At 37.2% G+C, this 22,718-nt stretch overlaps 1 protein-coding gene across 17 annotated transcripts in view; it reads right to left on the bottom strand.

Annotated features, from left to right (window-relative positions):
• Positions 1-22,718, bottom strand: part of TP63 (tumor protein p63) — a 300,778-nt gene that overhangs the window by 80,076 nt on the left and 197,984 nt on the right. For all 17 annotated transcript variants that reach the window (XM_054681330.2, XM_009447014.5, XM_054681331.2 and 14 more), the window contains one exon: positions 8,443-8,697. In XM_054681330.2, coding sequence (XP_054537305.1) covers positions 8,443-8,697 — 255 coding nt within the window. The remainder of the gene's footprint in view (positions 1-8,442; positions 8,698-22,718) is intronic.

The raw sequence follows: 22,718 nt of genomic DNA, 5'->3' as shown, positions 1-22,718 counted from the left end.
GATCTAGGGTCTCTGACTACTATCAAATTTTCTTTTAAATTTCACGTGGGGGGCCTAATGATAAGGTCATGATCGTTACTAAAAACCACAAGAGAGAAATCTACTAAGATCATTACCTTTACGCCTCTGTGTGCCTCATTACAGGATCCATCATTCTAAAAACCATTCCATATCTACAAAATGTCTGCAGGGCTTCAAAGAACTGAAGAATTATCTTTCTATCCTTCTATTCTACAATAAACTCTTCTTTACTTTTGAAGAATTGGAAGTTGTTGGAAAGCTACATTATCTCAAGTCTCCTTTCAGTCACAGTGACCTGACTAGACATACCAATTGCTGCTAATATAAAACCAGGGGGGTTTTATATATTGTTATATGGTTTTACTCGTGATATGACAGCTGTACCTGCTGAGTACTTTTCATGAGAAACATACATCGGCCCTTTACCAAAGCGGGTAGGAACAATTGCATAGACTTGGTCACGTTATGGAAATAACCCTAATTTGGGGAATGCGAACAGGAGAACGTGCAAAGCTCATGTATGGAAATGTACCAAGAGCAACAATCCCACAATAAATGGTACACATCACTCAGGGCTGATTTTAAGTTTGTATTCATTTTAAGGGATCTCTGTTGAGCTTAATGATATAGTTTTCCAGAGTCATTAAAAGTTCTTATGACATTATTTTCTCTTTATACTTCAATTATCAGGTGATTTTTGTTCTGGCACACTATGTGCCAATTAAAAATAAGCTATCTGTTAGTAAGCTGAGAAAATTGATTAGAAGCCCTTTAAATCTCAAAGCTCTTTTCTGAGTACAACTTTGGCCAATTTTAAGGAGTTAAGTTACAGAGTTCCATAATTCTCTAATGATAAGCACAGGAACAAACAAACAATAAACTTTCAAGTATCCGATCCTGCATATCATTAGATTTTTAAAATATAAAATGATATAAAAATGAGAAGCAGAAAGGTCATTTGCTGTAAGAAAACAAGTTGAGAAAAATATGTTCTGATAATGTATTGCTTAGTTAAATGCAGCAAGAGATTAATCTATATGACTTTGTAAAGGAATAAAGAATTATTACTTGTGAATAAAATATACCTACTAGTAACCTTTCTCTTAGATGCTGATTCCAGTTATTTTAGTTATTTTAATAACTAACTTCCAATTAATTTATTTAAACATTTAGTAATCTCCCCTTGTTACCATTAACACCTTGCACAGGATGGCATGCAGCCTGTGTACTGTTTTGTTTGGCCTGTAGTGTTTTACAACTTTTTTTTTGAATTAGTATCATCATTTTAAGATATGAAGATATTACATGCAAACCCAGGTTTCTAGTTAATCTTTAAAAAAATTAATATTTAACAGTTTAATACTGTGATAATTAATTTAATATTTTAAATATTTTAATACTAGGTCTACTTTCCCCTGTGACAACAGTCTGGGATTGTAAAGCAGATGTCCTTGTAGATAAGGTATATAAGCCCTTTTGCCACAGTTTCTGTACTTAATCATTCGGCTCATTTATGCTACCTCCCTGACCCCAATGACATTTGGGTTTGCTACCTCTAAAGCAGCCCATTATTATTCACCAAAGTGATTTGTTACATGAAAAGGGTCTGATAATTTAATCTTGATAAAAATTTCCACGGTGATTGATATATATCATGTTCTCCATATTAATTTATGGAGAAGAGTGAAGCTATAGTAAAAAAAAATAAAGAAAGATACCATGTAGCTGATGATACCTACAAAACCAAATTAACTAATAATAATAACATAAATGAAGAAAAAAAGAGAAGGAGGGAGTAGAAGGAAGGGGGAGAAGAAATGGGGGAAGAGGAGAAGAATAGGGAGAAAGAAGAAAAGGGAAAAGCAGAGGATTTTTGCTGTTACTCTTTGTAGTAGGAAAAGAAATATAAGCTTTATTTAAATTATTCATTTTTAAAATCAATAGTTTTTATAATGTTCACATGCAATAAATCCAGATCAGTTTAATGTTAAATAGACACTCCATGGTGCAGTGACCAAATCACTCAAAATAGTAGGGGAGGCTGATAAGCCTTAGATTAGATTAAACTGGCTCATCACGAATACGTTAACCTAGAGTCAATCTAAAACTCAGGCAAGAACGCTGATTCAGTTATTCTGCTCTGGATGAGGGAACAACTCTTCGGAAGCATGCCTTACAACGAGTATTCATTTTAAATCCAAAACCTAGAGGTAAGGTACTTGAACCATCACCAAAAATCTCCAAGCACTTTATTTAGTACATTCTTCCTCAATACTCTGTGAACTAAGAAATAGTTTAGATAACAGATTAATATGCTCAATGCTATTATTTTCTTCATCATGGGAGTGGCACAAAAAGGCACCTGATACATATCTCACATAATTTATGAAACAGCTATGGCAAGAAGTAAAAATTATCTTGTTATGATAAACACGAACACATGTACCAGTGGCACGAGCTACTGACTTCTGCCTCTCACCAATAAAATCTAACAGCCACTCAATTGTAAGATTAGATCAAGCCCCAGATGAGACTCAGACTTTAATGGGGGAAGTGCTTCCACTGTGAAAGAAAACTGATAAATCCTATTTACCATCGAAGAGTTTGTCTGTACATCTTGTCCTTTGATGGGCTATTCTTAAGAGTCTCTAAATTCCAGAGGGCCACGCAATTGGCTGGGTTGCATTAGATTTCTGCAGAGCTGGCAGCCTTTTTCTAAAAGTCTTACATTACAGGTAACCTGATGACAGGGAGGGTGGGCCGCAGGCGCGCATCTCAGCCTGCCTGCAGAGCCAAAGGGAGTGAGCTTGCGAGACCAAGACCCATATGCTGGGATCAATGGAACTCTCCCGGGAACTGGCTGTTCCCCTTTCAAACGCCACCTCCCTAATCTCTCCACTTGCTCAAGTCAAATTCTCCACAGCTCTGAACATGACACGAAGCTGGCATGGTTAAGAAAGGCAAAGGAAGAACACTCTCTATAAATCATGGGTGAAGGCTAAAGGGAACAAATTCACGGGCAGTTAACAATCAGAGTCAGAATTGAGGGCTCCTGCTGGGAACTACAATTGTTTCCTTTAATTATAAGAGAAAAAAGTTCCTTCCCATTTATTAAAGGTTTACTGTGTGCTGGACATAGTGCTGGGCACTAGATCAGGGTGTCTGCCATACAAGACCTTGAGGTCAATGACAGGAGAAAGATACAACAGCAAAAAGTGATCCTATGTCCCAGGGGAAGGGTCCTTACTTCAGTCGGAACACAATTTAAAAAACAAAACAAAGCAAAAAAAACAACCTGAGGATTTTCATGGCGTATGCACACAGAGAGTACTCTCGTGTCATGAGCAGTGAAAAATAGCTCTCCAACTGGCAAAGGTGTGTGAGGCCAATAATCAAGACAGACTGAACTATGTTCACCAAGAAGCCTCATCACTAGAGGGGAGCACAAAGAAACACCGCCCCTACAAGTGGGGTTCCTTACCAGGACTCTCAATTCTCAAGCAGGTGCCACAGAAAGCTTTCTTTTTCCCTCACCAGCAACTTCCAAAGCTTTCCTTATCAGTACAGAGAATTCTTTCTAATGGCCGTATGGTTATTGCTTATAACATGCCATCTAGTTTTTCACGGGTGACTGATCAGGTTGCTTCCAGTAGTTTGTCATTATACATTAATATCTTGAGTCTGCCATAAGTAAGGCCCACTGTTATTCCTTAACACAAAGAATACAAAAAGGCATTCCCATCATGAAGCATCAGATTAAAAATGAGGAACGAATGTCAAAAACCAACAGGTTCTTAAATCTGGAAAGGGCCTCTCCTTGCACTGGCAAGGAGAGCCTACATCTGCTTGGGCAGGCTTCGGAAAGCAGCAGAGCCAGCCTGCAGAAGTCTGCATTCAGGAGAGGCTGTTATCACCCTATACCATCTATTCATATATTCGGATAGTGGATAGTATCACAGTCCCTCTATAAAGTATGCATGTTAATAGCCCAAAAGCATTAAGAAAAAACATTAGTTGAAATTTTATTTTTCATTCTCTCAAATGAGTACCTTTAGTACAACTAAAGGTACTAAAGTTTTGTCAAAGCCTCAACAAAACTACAGTGAACTCACGAACCGAAGAAATTCAAATTCAGACCCAATAAACACTTGGGAGCATATGAGTAGCTAGGTGCTAATAGGTATGTTTACATGAAGTAATCCTCATGATAAGGAAAGTATTAATGTTCCCATTTGTTCCCATTTGTAGGTGAGAAAAGTGAGGTTTAGAGAGATTGAGTTTTTGGTGAAAGCCCCATATGCTGTTAGTAAGTTTCCGAGTTGAAATCTGAATTTAAGTTTCTTGCCATCTCCACACTACCATTCTTTCAACTGTCCTATGATTAACGATTCCCAGCTACAATGCTAGACCAGCACTACATTATATTAAATGATAGGCCTCTGTAACTAGTATCAATTAAATTGTGGAAATAAGAAAATCTGAAACTAAAGTAAACATTGGTTTGTCGTGTATGTACGTGTGTGTGAAACAGAGAAGATGAAAAATGTTGTCTTATTTTACTTCATTTCATTGAAAGAAGTTTAAAATAAATACCATATTTTTGTAGAACTGGAAACATAATCACATTTGTTATTTAAAACACAGAAACGCAATGGAAAAATGCACATATACTTTAAATATATTAGCTATATTTTGACAGTAATCCTGAGGGTAAAACCAGAAAAGTTAAAAAAGAAAACTTGACAAAAAAGGATTGCAAGTGATAAAATGGTACTAAAAATATTTTTATTAAAGAATTACCAGAAGACTATGCGATAAGCATGATCTCCCCCTTATGACAGCTGCTTCTGTTTCTTTCAGTTTGTGGGCAGTTCAAAAATGCAGCATTTTATTTTGAAAAATTGCTCTAAAATGCACAAATGCCTAAGAAATAGGTGTTGTATAATAAGGCACAAAAAGTTTCTTTACCAGTTGGACTCTGGGACATAAGAGGCAAGCTCCAAACTACACAGGCACTGCCTGCTCCTGTATGCCCCTCCCTGGTCTCAAACCAGAGGAGAAACAGTCTAACTAGGATGGTGGAGAGACTTGAATTAGGGTGAGGGAGGCCCGGATTCTTCCCCATCCTTGGCTGGTTATTAGCCATGTGACCTTTACATCTTCAAGTTTCCTCATCTATAAAACTGGGGATTACAAACTTGGTTACGAGGCTCAACTAAGATAAATATATGAAAAAATACTTTTTAAAATGGGAAGTCTGTTTATAAACATGAGGATATATAATTTGGCTCAAAGAATTAGAAGCTAAGATGCAGGTATCCATGACGAAGAACTTACATCTTTTTAGGTGATCTCAGTAGCTGCTCAGATAAGGGTTCAAGTGCCCTAATTTAGAAGAAATGAACTGGGCCTGAAATAAGCCTGGTTGTGAACAAGAAAGAAATTTAATAAAAATATAATTACCATGTGATATGTGAGTAGAAACCTGATTGTAAAATTTATAGGTAGAATGCAGAAAAGTGAACAAAAATCCAAGAGAAGCAAAATCACTTAACCAAGGACACTCATGAATGGCAGACAATATATCGATATGAACCAAAGTCCTTCTAAAAACTTTCTATGTTAATTATTAATACTATCATCTCACCTTAAGAAAACAGAGTAGGTTTCTCCATCCTCATCCTCTTTCTCATCTGAGGCACAGACTGAATTTTAGAAAGATCAAGTGACTTGGCTAAGTTTGCATAAATGATCAAGACCATAATCCAGGTTTTCGGTCTCTCAGTCAGTGCCTTTTTCTCATCACCACAGTGTATCCCTTTTTTCAGGGCACTGATATTACTGCTGTCACATGTAAGGAAATTTTACCAGTGTACCAGAATATTTTCTTTTCTTTTAAACCTAACATTTTGGTAGAGATCTCCAACCTTTCTGAGTAAGACAATTGACTTCTCTGAAAGAGGGGCTTTGAGTGATGGTTTAGGATTATGCTAAACCTGAAAATAACTTTAATTTTTTTTTTTTTTTGGAGACGGACTCTTGTTCTATTGTGCAGGCAGATCACATGTAGTGGTGCGATCTCAGCTCGCCACAACCTCTGTCTCCCAGGTTCAAGTGATTCTCCTTTCTCAGTCTCCCCAGTAGCTGAGACTACAGGCACCCACCACCACGTCTGGCTAATTTTTGTATTTTTAGTACAGACAGGGTTTCACTATGTTGGCCAGGCTGGTCTTGAACTCCTGACCTCGTGATCTGCCTGCCTCAGCCTCCCAAAGTGCTGGGATTATAGGTGTGAGCCACCACGCCCGGCTGACTTTAAGATTTCTATATGAGGAGGTAGTGAGGAAGGGACAGGGAAGGATAACTAATTTGATGTTGAACTTACATCAAGATTCATCCCCACGGTTTTCTAAAAATTTTACAGGGAAAAAAAGCGATTATTCATTTAGCAGCCCTAATATGCCCATCATCTCATCAGACATGCTGACTCCTAATATAATGGAGCCCTGGCGGAGTAAACTGAATTAGTAACTGTTAGCTTTGAAGACTGGTGACTGTAAATGTCCGGTTGGTGACCTAAGAGATATCAGTGCTCCATTTATAAAATGGTTATTCTAGTGGCTCTTTAGCAAGATACTGCTTAGATCAATCAACCAACTATTTGAAGCCTATAAACTCTAAGTTTACTCACCTGCAGTATCCATCGCCTCCAGAATTATAAAAGTAAAGGAAACTAAGGATTATGACACCATTGATAAGTAACACGTGGAGGAGAGATCAAGTTTTAAGCTGATGTTCATGCTCTACAGTTGAAATATGAGCCACCGGAGAATTACTTCTCAAACCACAAGAGGAAAGAACTAAAATAACGTTAATTTTTAGACAATTTTGGGAGATCCTGATATAAAATGGTTGAAAGAAAGGATACAATCCAGTGAGAGGGAAGCAGAAATGAAAAACAGGCCCAGCTACACACAAGTTTCTGTAAGTTTAGGCATGCCTCTTAACTTAACCTCCAACTTCTTCAGCTTTCCTCACTAGCACAGTGGAAGTTATAAAACTTGTCCTGGGTACTTCACAAAGAAATGAGGTGAAAAAGAGGAAATGGATGTGAAATGATGTTAGAGTGTAATAGGTCTTAGGCATGCCGATCATTTTATAAACTATACAAACTAAAGGCTGGAATGAACTAGATACTATATATAACATAAACATAGAAATGCTTTCCAAAGAAATCCACTTGTCAAAGAGGGAAAAAACTGTCAAAACAATTCTAAAGCTACTTTTTATTAAGATGATGATATTTGGAAGCATTTCTATAATCCATGTAAACATTAAGTTGTTTGACAAACGTACCACTTTGGTCTTGAACATTCTTTGATCAACCAGTTAAAACCAACTTTGTAGGTGTCCTCTTTTATACTTGAGCTTTATTCTTGTTATAATACATTTCAAAATACACTTCAAAATAAAATATTCTTGTATCTAGTTATGAAAAAGAAAATTCCATGCTTCCTTAGAAAAGTTATATACAGAAAGATTTTTTAAAACAATTTCTTTGGACTAATTCTTGTATCTTCCTAATTTATGAAAAGAAAATTCCATGCTTCCTTAGAAAACTTATATACAGAAAGATTTTTTAAAACAATTTCTTTGGACTAATTCTTGTATCTTCCTAATTTATGAAAAGAAAATTCCATGCTTCCTTAGAAAACTTATATGCAGAAAGATTTTTCTTTAACAATTTCTTTGGACTAATTCAGGGCTCTGATATGTCTATTTAAAGGCTTTCTTTTCGAAAAGAATGTTTCCAAATTAAATAAATATATACATATCAATAAATTATAATTCACTGATAAATTATAAATAGTAATTTATAAGACATTATACAATTTACTGATAAATTATAATTTATTGATACCTACATGTATAAACATATTCATCCTTCCTTCATAAATGGGATTTTATTTTCTTAATTTTTATAACACTATATTTATTATTTTACTCAGTTTTTAAAATCACACCTTAATGTGACACTTACTTCTTTACAAGAATGAGACTGGTAAACACTTTCACATTCTGGAGACTGTAAACACATATCCCATGATTATGATACTTCTTGTTGGCACAGCGCTCTTCACTTTGCCATAAACTTTCACATACAACAGTGTGAAGCAGGCAGGAACACACTGACTGAAGTTGCCAGGAGCTGGCTAGAACGCAGACGTTTGGTTCCTAAATTGGGACTTTTCCCACTAACTGGCACTTTCTCTCTCTCTGGTTCAGTATTAAATATTCAAAGACAAATTTTCCACCATGAACATGGAATCGCTAAACTGGGAAGGGGGAGAAATCCCTGGGACGTGGTGAAGCCCATCCTTGGACTTGGGGGTCAGGTATGTGCGTGCCCGCTGCTCTTACCGTCCAGGTGGCCGACTTGGCGGTGCTCGACTGCTGGAAGGACACGTCGAAACTGTGCGGGCCTGGGTAGTCGGTGTTGGAGGGGATGGCGGGTGATGGCGAGAGAGCATCGAAGGTGGAGCTGGGCTGCGCGTAGGGCGAGGGCGCCGTGACGCTGTTCTGCGCGTGGTCTGTGTTATAGGGACTGGTGGACGAGGAGCCGTTCTGAATCTGCTGGTCCATGCTGTTCAGGAGCCCCAGGTTCGTGTACTGTGGCTGCAAGGACACCCAGAAACCCCAATATTAGCCGCTGAAGCCACAGATCATTGGTCCAAAAAAAGGCATCCATGGGTGAATGCATTCTACAGAGATGGACCTCAGGTCGGAAGCACTTCACATTCAAAGTAAAACCATTGATTTTTGGTAAACAGAGAAAACAAGAGAAGTCTGAGCATGTGTGTGTTTGTAATGGCTTTTCCAGATCACTCAGCAGCTCTATGTGCCACCTCTGGAGACTGACTTCCTACAGAGCATTTGAAAGTAGAGTATATGCTTATTCACAAACTAGGCAAAACGTTCCCAGTGCTCAGTAGCTGCTTAGGAAGTCTTTAAATAAATACTGCCTGTTATTCCATTTGGAGGTTGTTGGTGGGGGTTGGGGCGTGTTACACAAAATGAGAAAGACCACTTGATAGGTATGTTCCAGAGGGGATTTAAGTGTTAAATTGTTGCATAGGGGGCAAAATCAAATGACCTTCGAATTTTCTCTTTATCTTGCAATTCTACATTCTGTCCCAGAGTACCAAGAGTGTACCACCCAGCACCCTAAGGACTGGTTTCACAAAGACTGGAGGATCATGGGTAGCAGGGTTAGGGACACCCAACTATGTATTTTAAAAAGTAACATGCTAGTAAATCATCCAAACTGGTCTAATTCTTTTTTATTTGTTCTTTCATTTTCTTAATAGAAATTTATTCTTTTCTAGAGTAGAACATTTGTAAGAGAAATACCAACTACTTATGAAGAAAATTCTATGGTCAATATAATTCAAAAATACATTAGCTCATGTATTTCCTTCTGCCAAATGTTTTTATGTCTTCTATGTGAATGGGCCCAAGCACAGAGTAAAAGTACTCAAGAACATATTTATGAAAGAATAAATTAATTTTGCCTCATTTACTCTACAAAAAACTTGACTATATTACTATCGGAGAGGTAGAGCATTTGCCCTAGCATCCGCTAACACAATGACTGGGGCTTTCGGTGCTGAATCTTCCGGTTCTGACTTCAGGGCTCTGCCCATGCCATCAAAACTGTCAGCCTGAGTAGGCAAATCAGCCTATCATCATTTCTAAACCTGAGCCAAAATGAACAAAGGGGCAACCAGCTTATGGTACAGTTGTTTTTCCTTTGTAAAACCTTCCAACACATAGAAATCTTGTTTCATCAACCTAATGAATGAGAAAAAAAAAATCAAAAGCAAGATTAAGGCAGTCCTATTCGTACATATTTTATAAAGGAAATAGGCCTAGCTCTTCAGTTGAAATGTAACTGAGAGTCCCAGATTAAGTAAAACTATAGAGAAGAACAAACTTACAAAGAAATAGGAGCTAGGCTTATCTTTTTAAAAATTTCAAACTTTTAATTATTTTATTGAACTTTTTTTTTCCACAGGGGGAGGAGAAGTGGGCTTTGCCATTCCATTCAGTCCAGGAAGCATTTGTCTAAATGTTAATAGTCACATGCTCATTCCATTACATTCATGCATTCGCATTCCACTGCCGAATGCCATGTCCCCATTTGCTCTTCAAATAACTATTAATCTCTTTACACTTATCCCCATGCTGACAAGAGCAGCTGTTTGTCTCGCCTTCTCTCCCTTCTGACTTCTATAGCTGCTATCCACCACTTACCCACCATCTTCAGCTTTCTCTCCTGGCAGGTGTGGCCAAACTGCAGGTAAGACAACTAGGGGACAAAAAAATAAAACCTCAGCCCATATAAATGGTCCACACCCCGGCTGAACTAAAGCTCTTAGGTATCCAAGCCTGAGGCAACAGCCTCGGAAGGGGATTGAAAAGATATTCTTTGTGTTCAAGTTAAGGGTCAGTATACAAAGCACTCTTGAACGTCCTGTAGGAATCAGATAATGCTCCCAAAGGCACGTGCCTCCCTACAGCAGTACAATTAGGGAGGCAGCCGTCCCTGACAAAAAGGACAAAGAAACTCACAGCACTTTCTCGCAGGCAGTAAAATGCCTGCTGGGCCACCCCCTTCCCTCCTGCTTCTAGCTACACAGAAGGAATCCCAGCTAACTAATTGTGGGCTTGGATGAGAACAAAGACGCATGGGCCCCTTGATTTTTTTTTTAACCCAATATAAACGAAGAAAGAAGTTTTGGGACCACACTTTAAAAGCCAGTGAGCAAACACTCTTCAATTCAACAAGGACTTACAAAAAGGGACAATTCCGTGTAAGGGGCAAAAAAAAAAAAAAAAAAAAAAAAAACTGTTTGCTTCTGTTGTTTATTGGGTGGGTTCTGAACAGCAGGAGATCCATGTCCAGCGTGGTTTGGTGAAGGCCCCTCTCCCCAGGGGGGTAGCAGGAAAATGTCCTTGACTTGGTGAACTTGGTCTGCCTCTGAGCCACCTGAGGAACCTGTGTTTTGAGCCAGGGTTTTTGGCCTTGAGGCAACATTTCCTCAGTCTCCTTTTGCAGTTCAAAGTATACGGTGACTCTGCTGCAATACTTTCTTCCTTCAAATCCTGCCATTGTTTTGTTGGCCTGCAATTAACAGGACCTCAAAATAAGCCATGCTCCTTTGCACACTAACTGGCCTTCCTTCCTATTTCTCCTTGTGACTGGGCCTGGGCAAGGCTGGCTAAGGCTGAAGTCCTCCCAGGCTGTTCTTCCACTGTCCTGAAACAGTGTTTGGTGCCAATAAGCCATGCTCCTTTGCACACTCACTGGCCTTCCTTCCTATTTCTCCTTGTGACTGGGCCTGGGCAAGGCTGGCTAAGGCTGAAGGCCTCCCAGGCTGTTCTTCCACTGTCCTGAAACAGTGTTTGGTGCCATATAAGGCCAAGGGTAAACAAGCCTGATCTAGGCACTGCTTTATCCTAGGACTTCACCAGTGAAGTTAATAAAACTTACCTGACTAACTTGAAAGTTGGTTCCCAGAAAATACATTTCTGATTTATAAATCTCCTATTATGCTCATATGACATTAATAATTATCTGTCTTTGATGATGTGTTTAAACTGAGCAGCAGAAAATACAGAGGCCATACTTTCTGGGAAATTTTAAAGGAAGAAATCATTTTTAATGAGATGAAAATGTTTTAATGAATAAGAAAAGCTAGTGACAATTTTGAGAAAGGGTTTAGGCCGTATACTGCTATATAATTTCTTAAGTAAACTGATTTTATGGATATTAAGAAAAAGAAAGGGAAAATTCCATTTACTGAGGAGTCACAAGAGTCCTTTGGAATGATAGAAAGACTGAACCATTGAGAAGCAACAAAGAAGCAGAAACTGTATTTCAAAAGTCATGAATAGCAATGTGGGTACTGACGGGTCTACTTTTAGGCGTCATAGTTTTAAATCATATCCAGTCCCAAGGGAGATTTTGTACGTAAGAAAAACAAGATTTATCCTCAATTAATATAACATAAAGGTATATTTCTTAGGATTGATGAGAAATCAGCCTACTACACAAAATCAAAGTGGGAAAACACATTTCAGTTGAAACGCTTCTCAAGTAATACTTTACAGAAATATAAGCCAAGTAGTATACTCCGTTGTCTTTTCCTGGAAAGCGTAAAACTGACACTACTAACTTTGAATGTTAGCTTAAAATGAACAGAAACAACAACAAACCCACCAAAGTCAGAACTGAATGACTGGAAATCCATTTACATGCTTTTCTTAGTTTATTAAAAATCAATAAATTCATTCTTCAGAAGTTAATTTTTAAAATATCTAGTTTAAAGAAAATATTCTTATTCACTTATTCCTTTGATTTAAAGAAAGATCGCGTGTGTTAACAGGGTACAATTGGAAGCCAAGGGCTGGCCATTATAGTCAAGAAGAACAAGTGTTACCCAGACAGGTCCAGCAAAACAATTTGTACAATTTGTAGTGCTCAGTGCAAGATGAAAATGCAGAACCTCTTGTTCATAGATTAAGAATTTCAAAATGATGATAGCAAAGCATTAAACAAAGAATGGTGCTTTTCTAAGATAGGGCCCTGTGTGACCAATTGCAGTTTTTATGCCCATGAAGCTGTCCCAGGTCAAGTGAATAATATCTATCCCTTATTTTCTATCACAGCAAATCTGGCGGGGTAAAGGGAGCAGTACCTCTTGCCTTATTTACAGCCAATAATTCCATAACAGAGGAGAGAAATGTGTAATATGCTGGGATGTTAATGCAATGCTTATTGACAATGACAAGTCAAAGAGTCAGTGTCAGAGATTAGAACACTATACTTTCAGATCAGCCATAAAAACGGCCCTTGGAAGAACTCCATAGAGCCCCCATGTCCCATATGCATGTATTTCTTAGGTAACAAAAGTTATTGGCGTATCTGAAATGAAATAGGAAGCAGGTTCTTCCCTTCTAAACACAAGGCATCTTGATTTTGGAATAACCTTAACATACCCTGCAGACACCCAAATAATGAGTGAATGGAAACATTATATATCTATCTCAGCATGTCTGAAAAAAGAGGCAGTATTCTTTCCATAAAACATAAAGGCAAAAATGAACACAACTTCTGTGATATCTACTGTGAAACTTATAAAGTAAAATAATTTCCTGTGATTCCAAACAGATGCTTCATTTTCTATAAAATAACTTTGAAATAGAAGAATCACTGTTTGGACCCTGGAAAATTTATTTGTAGTTGTGATATATTCAGGTTCCTCACAAACTAGCTGATCTGATCACAGAAAGGACGAAGTACGCCTCGGTCGCATGGACTCGACATAGTCCCTGCAATCATAGAACACCCTGAGGGCATTCTGAAACATACAGCTTGCATGGTAGGTATAAAGATACCCAGGAGCTGAATCTCAAACTGTTTTCACCATGAAGAAACAAAACTGTGTCAATATATATTGCTGTAACTCAATATTAAATAATTGGATTTATATTTACTTAAAGTTGATGATGTAATTATTTTCCTATAAAAGTATTTAACATCAAAAAGAGATTCCAATGAAGCTATTTGACCAATGCAATAGAAATAGGTATTTACCTATAATTTGTGTTTTTGAAAATCTCTCTCCACCAATTTATCTGTAAAAGATAATTTTTTTTCTTTGAGATGGAGTTTCACTCTTGTTGCCCAGGCTGGAGTGCAATGGCACGATCTTGGGTCACCACAACCTCTGCCTCCCAGGTTCAAGAGATTCTCCTCCCTCAGCCTCCCGAGTAGCTAGGATTACAGGCAGGTGCCACCATGCCCGGCTGATTTTGTATTTTTAGTAGAGATGTGGTTTCTCCATGTTGGTCAGGCTGGTCTCAAACTCCCGACCTCAGGTGATCCACCTGCCTCAGCCTCCCAAAGTGTTGGGATTAAAGGTGTGAGACACCACACCTGGCCAAGAGAATTTTTTTAAATGTCCCCTTTTTCAGATATTACTATCTATAATAGTAAATTTATGACACTATAGCAACAATAGTCAACAATATATAGTAAGAGGTTATTAAAAAAATGGGATAGGGACCAAATCAGGGGTAGAAGAGATTACTGTTGGGATATATAATCATAACTTATCTCGATTCAACCAGACCTTTGTTACAAGATACAACAGTATTCCCAAATTTCACTTGGAAGAACTTGTATTTATAATCCATGAGTGACTGTCGGATGAGGCTAGGGGATTGAACACGCTTCAGTACTCCTTACACTCCTGTATGGATCCTAGTAATGCAAAAGAATTCTGAACTTAAACTTCTTTACACGGAGTCTAAGTCCCAACGCTGCCACTAGCGTGCTGTGCACCTCTGGGCAAGGTAGCTGAACAACTTGTGGACCTTAGTTTACCATAATCCAAAGTCTGTGTAAAATTGAGGAGACTGAATTTGAGGATTCAATGAGAGGGATCTCCAGTTCTAACATTCTGTGACTTATGGCCATCCTCATCTGTGAAGCTACGTTAAAACAATGCTATAAGACCACATTCAAAACAGTTTTCTAAGGTAACTGTTCTCTTTCTATACAGATGTCCCTGACCAAACTTAGAAATCTAAAACATTTTAGGCAGCACATACAGTTTCCTCAGCTGATAACCACCTTTCACCTGAGGCTTCACGGAGGTGCTTTTACGAACATTCTACAGTCCCTCATGGGTAAAGAAAACAGCTTTACTTGATGACCCTGGCTTTAAAAGCATTCATTCAATTATACTTTAGCAGAGAGTACTACATTTCCATCCCCAAATATCAGCAGGATAGTGACTTTTCAACAAGCACTGCCTAAGGGAGACATACTTGTCATTTTTTCGTCTTCTGCCACCTGCCCCACCTCAGAGAACGATGGTTTCTTTTATGCTAGAATTAAACACAATTGACTTACACTGTTCTACTCCAGGTTAAGAAAATATATTGGTATTCAAACGTCAAGTTAAAACACCATCTTTCCAACCGAAGAATTTATTTAGCATCACATTTTTCTCAAAACCAGATTTTATTAGGTATAAAATGTCACTCATTTTGTTTTCTAAAATTATATAAAAAGTGAATACTTAATATATACTCATACAAAGAACAAAATATAAGAATAAAGTATTTAAACGCACCCAAAACTATCAAGACTGTAAGCAGAGAGTTCACTAGATGTCCTGTGTTCTGACACCAAGTGTCAAGATTCCTTTGAGCGCCAAGATTCCATAATTTAGGAGAAAGAGCTCTAGAAGCCCCAATGGCAGGTGAGACAAATAAATACAAAGTTGTCTGATCAGGTGGACAACAATGTCAACAAACATTAGACACAACATTTGAAAACACAGGAAGTGGGAAAGGTATTAAAATTAAAACTTGACCCAAATGCAGCTAAATTAAAATGTGTAGAACTCAATTAAGAAAAATAAATTTTAAAATTATATTATTTTAGTATATACTCCTATAATAATCATAACGACTCAACAAAATGAAAATCAGAAGGCATCCCAATTCTGAAAGAATTATTATCATTTTATGTCAAAGAAGTATCAAACTAAGCAGAAAGCAGGATAGAATTTTAATATTTAATAATTTTTAATTCTGGTATTAGGGGAAATATTCAGAATTTCAGTTTATTCCAAGTGAATCAAAATATGTTTGAAGAGATTTTCAATCTATAGCAATCAATATGTTTTCATAGCTCTATATAGCAGATATGGTAATATTAAAAGAAGAAAATACATAGTAATAAAATTCTTCAATGAATGTTAAGCCATCTTTATGTTAAGCATACCATACTGCCTTTAGAAGCTCAGCAGTAATGCATCCTTGGTTTTGAAAGTGAGTTTAAAAATATTTTTAAACTAATGTTGGTAGTATATTTGTCTAGTTCGTATCCTAAATTGTGACTTAAAACAATGGGTGATTAAATGTGATTAACATTTTATCACAGAAAATAAGCTTTCGTTACCATGACATGAAACTGAAGACATATCAGTTTCAATAAGGTAATGGTGACTAACAGGAGCAAAAAATAAAAATAAAAATAAATTTTAAAACTCTGAAATCTACTTATCATCCGTCTTCCCTCCCCTCTATAAAAGAAAATGAGCTATTACTTCTACTATTATTAATTCTCTTACGGAGTTCTAAGTATGTGTCTTAGAGCGTTCAAGTGCTTTGCATTTTACTTATTTCTCATGAGATACATGGCATTAATATCCATGTTTTATAGATGAGGAAACTGAAGCTCCACAAGGTTAAGTAACTTGCCCAAGGTAGTGAGAAGAGCCTGGATGTCAAACCAGTAAATCTGGCTCCGGAACCCGCTTTCCTAAGTAGCTTTCATTCCGATTGCATGTAAATAGGAATCACTCACATTTCTGCCTGGAATTTTCATCTGAAAGTTACAATCAAGAAAAGCGCACCTCTTTTATTTGCTTTTTTTTTTTTTTTTTTTTTTTTTTTTTACTCATTAAAGACAGGATATAAAAGTTTCCCCATTCTTAGTTAGAATGGGTATAATTGCAAAGGGTCAGAGACCCAACTCCTTGTAACTACCACTTGAAAGGCATTGCAAATCTGATCTTGTCACTCTCAAGCTTAAATTCCTTGAGCAGCTCCCTATTCTCCTAGAATAAAGGCCTCAGGTCTTTAACGTGGCCTGTGAGGCACTATTTGAAACTCTGCTCTGGCCAAATAGAACTTTCTTCATTTTTTTTAAAGGCTAACTCCTTCAGTCTTCAAGTCTTTTGCACATGCCAGCTGTTTTCCAATTCCTTGTTCAACCTTTAGCTCAGATGTCATCTCCCAGAAGTCTTCTTTGACTGTTCAGACAGATTATTCTCTTTTGTTCCACATTTTCATAGCACTTTCCATTTGTATCATATAATCATAATAGAAATTAACTATATGTATAAACTTTAAAAAATGTTGGTCTTCTCTGCTAGGCAATAAGTTAATGAGAGAATATATCTGGCCTGTTTAGTACTGAACCCCCAATACCTGGGATAATGGCTGAAACATAATAGATGCTCAGGAGACAGTTCTCAAAAGAATAAATGCAAAACACTTCAACATGAAAATTACTTGCAGAAAGTATCTCTTTTATTCTAATACAACTGATCATTTATTTTATCCTGAAGTAAGTCTGTGTCCAAATTTGATTCATTTCTTTATATGCTACTGTCAGACAAATGTTATAGTGCATCCCTAAATAATCTCTATGATCTTTACTTTTTGTTTAGCTTTGTCTTGGTAGGTGGGAATTGTGCTTTTAGCTTCAGCTTTTATGGGAACTAGTAGCAGAATAGCCAGTCCTGTCACTCACAATGCAATGAGTAATACTTGGTAGCTCACACCTAGCTGGGAAGTTTATTAATGAGCTTCTACTTCCTTAAAACAAACACATACACACTTTTGTGCCAAGGCAGTGTTTTTTAACCTGATGGTCTAGGTTTTGTTTCGAATGCATCTAGGTCAGCAATAAGAACCTATATCTTTGTGGTCATATAATTATTCACTTCCTACTGATGGAGCACATGGCCAAATGCAGGTTGCTTTGAAAAGAAACCACCCAGAAACAAGCTTAGAGAAAGACATTTAGTTTCTGGTAGATAGGCCACAAAATTGGTCCCTCCCTGCCTAATTTCCATGATTTTATGCCCAGTTAGCCAGAATTCAGTTTAGAATAAAGCCGCAATTAACAGTTTGTGATTGTATGTTTAAGGAACTGAGATTATAGTTTATCAGACTTATAAATCCTTTCTTGCAAATGATATAAATTTATGCTCCAATATAACAAACACTTAAAGGTTGAAACACTAGTTTTTATTTGCAACTGGAAAACTGAGGCTTGAAACAAGGAGTGTACTACTCAATCTTGTTAGGCTATAGGCATTCAAGCGGGGAACACTGTTTCATGAGTTCTAATTTGCTTTTGTTTGTCAAATTCTTTGCTGATTGCTACTTTTAAAATTATATTTGAGATAATTAAAGTTTTTAGTGATTACTTTGCAATTAGATATGGTGACCTATATAACATTGGAGTGCTCCTCTCAGCTGTCACTTTAACTGCAAAATAAAACTCAAGTTTTGAGCTACGCAGAAGACATGCCTTACTTTTGAAAAGACACTCGTCTTATTCGTTTTATTCTATTTATCCTATTATAAAAGATATGAGCAAAACCAAAAGTTGGAATACCACATTTAAGAGAAAAATTGCTTTGAGGTTTCTCAGACATCCTTTAGTGATAACACTATAAAGAATTAAAAGGAGAGAGCGTTTGCAAATCATCAAGCTTATTCACCCAGATCAAACTTCCCCCATCTCTGGTGAGGACAGAGAGACCTGCAGGGGATAAACTGAATCAAGGGAACAGTGCAGACACAGGTAAACACTTTTAAAAAGTGCCTGCAAAGCAAGATAAAAATCTAAGATTTTTTTTTTAATCAAACACATTCTCTGTCCTTATGAGTAATCAATTATGTGAAAGCAGCACATACTTTACACTAATCACTTGATACCATACAAATCATCTGCCCTGTCTTTCAAAAACTTTCTTGCTATTTAAAAGATAATGGAAATAATATTGGGCTTATTAAAACAAACAGCAAAAAACAAATGACCTGCAAGATGTGAAGGAAAATGACACAATTTGGTTTACCTGCAGAACATATAGATAGAAGAGGCTTGTATAATATGTGGGCTCGCTTTATTTATTTTTGTGCACAAGTCAATTACAAACAGCCTTTTAAGTATATACAATACACCATATGTTCCTGGGTGAAGATATCCCTTCAAGCAACAGCAACAGATGCATGTCCTCATCACATTCAGGGAACATTACCGAGTGGCCCTGTAGGGGATACAGAGATAAGCATAACACATCCTCTACCCTCCCAGGGTCTTCAGTCAAAGGATAGAGAGGAAGGATCTGGTGCACACAGAGAGCAATGAGGAAGAAACAGAGTAAAAGAGTTCAGAGGATGGAAGTGTTATCCTGAATGGGGGAATCTGAGAGCTTTTTCAGGGTTAAGTTTCTCCCCAGCAGGGCTTAATGACTGGAAAGGATTTGACCTGGAGATAAATATGTGGGGGTGAGGTGTTGGAGCGAAGAAAGGAGGCAGAAAAGCCCTCTTCTCTGAAATCTCACCATTCTGATTTTCAGCCTTTCAAGCATTTTGGGATTGTCTGTTGAAATAATTTCCCAGGCCTGAGGCTTATGAAGAGCTTTCTGCCTCACCCAGTGTTACTGTTTCTCTTCAAGTGTATCTTGTGGAGTCCTCAACCTCAGTCTGGTGACAGAGTCTCACACGGTCTATTTAAAAGTAATCATGCCATTCCCCAAACATCTGATGTTGCCCTTTGAGAGGGTAATGGTTTTCCTTTTAATTCTGACTCCATCAATAGAGTGACACTAATCCAGACTGATTTGAGTAAACAGGGCATATTCCCCATTGTCTCTGTGATCTGAGAAAGAATAAACTTGAGAAAGATCACTGGCTGGGTTGGAAATGGCCCCTTTGGGTGTTTTGCGCAAGCTTAAAAGGAAAAAGAAAACGCCTGTACAGAGTTCTTTCCAAGGCAAGCTCACTTCGGGGGTGGTAATTCTCATAGGGGTATTATACTAAACTGCACCTATTAGTGGCTTTAGCACCAATAAGAAAGTAGAACTATTTCTTTTGTAGTGTTTCCAGCATAGCTGACAAGAGTGTTTCATAAATTTCCGCCTCTGGCAACACACCACAGCTTGACTCAAAATTCCCTCTTTCAGCTTTTATAAGGAAATCTTTTTGCCATTTAAGAAATACAGACAAGATGCAATTCAGATTACAAGTTTTGCATGAAATATCAATTTACGTTACACACACATTCACTAACATTCCAAAAATGTTTTATTCTTGCCAGTTATTCCCTCACCTAGAACCAACCTGTGCTCTATCTTAACCCCAGTGACTGAATTTTAAATTGACAGGTGAACATTATCTGGTGAAGCCATCTCAGCTCGAATCCACATAATGATCCATTTGTACTTTGTCTTTGAAAAAGAAGCTTGAACAACTTCAAAATCAGAATAAAGTTAGTCCATATCAAACATGAAATCAATCAACTTAGAAATAAGAAATTTATAATTTTTTTGCAGAAAATGGAAAAGAATAGTTTTTGAATAGTATAGGTGCTATATTTTCAGACCAACTAAGGAAATCAACTGTGGGGAAGTATAAAGTAAGACTTTTGAAAAGGTTTTACAGACACTTCATTGAACTACTTATTTCTTTTAAGGAGGTTGTATTTAGTGGAACCTCCCTGTTTCCCCTAATGTCTCTAGGACAATCATATGCTAACATTTGATGCTTTCAAAATCTACTTTCTGAAAGTGGAGGATTAGGTTGGTAAAAAAAAGAGAAAGAAATGAGTACTAGCTTAGATGTCTCCTTATTTATCTTGAAGCCCAGTTCTCTTATCCACTCCCTTTGGCTTTAAATCAAGTCACTGGTTCACTGCTTCCTCCCACCATGGCCTACCCTCCCCTGCCCTGTTATTATCTCTTCAATTGCCCACGTGGTCTTCTTGGGTGAGATGGAAGTGATGAAGGAGGCTGTGGAAAGGGAGGATATTAATGTGGGAAAAGACATGTCTTCTCCCAATATTTATCTTTACATATTACATCTTACGTATGTATCCTTGTCCCAAAGTCAAATTTAAAAATTTTATGGCAAAGATAATATCTTAAATTTTTGTTTTTTATTTGGTGGGGTTGGTTTTAAATGGGATATTCATATTTCCCTCTGCTCTGTTATTTATTTCCCAGCTGGGATTCTCATTCTGAATAAATGTCTTATATTCAGCTTCAGGATTACTATTTGCATTTAGAGCAGTGACCAGAGAAAAGACTTCTGGTCCTATTTCTAAGATGACTATTTAATAAATAAAATTAACTCATAATAAACACAGAGAGTCAGTTTGAATTTTGTTCCTAGCTTTGATAAGTTTTAAAATGTCATTACTAAGTCCCTATAAATGATAGGACACCATATCTGGCTCTGTAGAAGTCTAAGGAACGGGAAAAGGTAATCCTCAACTTTTCAGCCTAAGGAATCATTCGGGCTAATTTTCTTTTCCTTCCTGCAAGATGTCACTCATCATCCCTAGAGTATGTGAAGTTTTGAATCTCGAATTCTGAACACTGGTCACACTTTTAAAACACATATAGGTTTCCGCTCTTAGTGAGATCAATATTCCAATTAACTTTTGTTGCTATTTCTACAAAAGCGTTCCATTTTGACATAAATAGTAAATACATATCAGTGTTTAAACCAACACATTTTCTTTTTAAATCAATATACTATGTTCCTTCACGTTGTCTGGCACAGTCCTCCCTTGTATTTTTATAAATTTTATCCCCTCTACATAGAAGGTCTTTCCTCCCCTCACTCCACATCTGAATTTCAGTTCTCAAACCATATAAAATATTACCTTTATCATAAACAGTTTGAACTCGATTTCACTCTTTTAAAACTTGGGATATCTTTTACCAATTCTGTTTTATACTGGAGTCATTTATGAACCCCTCATATACTCCCTCAGATTATGAATTCACGGAGGCTAGAAGCTGTGAATTACTAATTTCTTCTTTCCTCACAGTGCATATAACAGTGACTATTATAAGTTTTCAGTAACTGTTGGGTTGGAAGGAAGTATTTCCTTTAGTGGGGGAAATAATCAAAATGATTTGTGGCTGGTACTTCGAAATCATTGTGTCTGGCTTACAGCCAAATTTACACTACTTTTTCATTTTGGGGTGGAGTGTTAGTGTGTGGAAGAGAATGAAATAAAGAATGGGGTCTTTACAGAGTGACTATATAATTTATCTTCTAAATGGGACAGTTTTGAAAGTGAAAAGGTGTGCTATTAGTAATTATGCTAGAATAGCAGGCATAAATAAAGACAAACCAAGACCAGTAGTTCCCAATTTGTCTATGGCAGGGACCATAGCTATTAAAAAGAGCACTGGGCAGAAAATACACAGGTTGTATGAGACTTTAGAAACAATCCATTCGTATCCTTCCAAAGGTCCAAGAGAAGTGATAGATATTTCTGCAAAACAGGCAGCCAATGTGCAATGCAGAGAGATGCATTTTCATACTTCTAGGCAATCTCAAGCAAAGCCATTTATTCTCCCTGTGCTCTCTAGTAGAGCTCCAATTACACAATTACACCATTCTTCTGTTCGAAATCCTTCCATGGCTTTTCATTGTCACTATGATAAATGTACTCTCCTCTCAGTGTTATAGTCATCTCTGAGCCACTCTATCTTGCATTTCCAACTTTATTTCCTGATCGTCTCATAATTTCAATTGCATTTGAACTATTTGATGCTTCTGAGTGTACCAGCATTCACTCCTCACCCCCCTTCCCTTTGCTGATGCTTATTTCTTCACCTAAAATCCTCATTCCTTCTTATATTTCTAGAACTTGGAAATTTCCATCTGTCCTTCCAAGTGCAGCTTCATCTTACATATGCATATAGACTTTCTTGATCTTCCTACATCATGGACTCTCTTTCCCTTTGATGTTTTATATTATCTTGCTCACACACTTAAAATCTCTCCTGTATTAAAATTGC

Source organism: Pan troglodytes, chromosome 2, assembly GCF_028858775.2.
Source record: "Pan troglodytes isolate AG18354 chromosome 2, NHGRI_mPanTro3-v2.0_pri, whole genome shotgun sequence".
Lineage (NCBI taxonomy): Eukaryota > Metazoa > Chordata > Mammalia > Primates > Hominidae > Pan > Pan troglodytes.
This window is presented reverse-complemented; position numbering and strand designations above follow the sequence as displayed.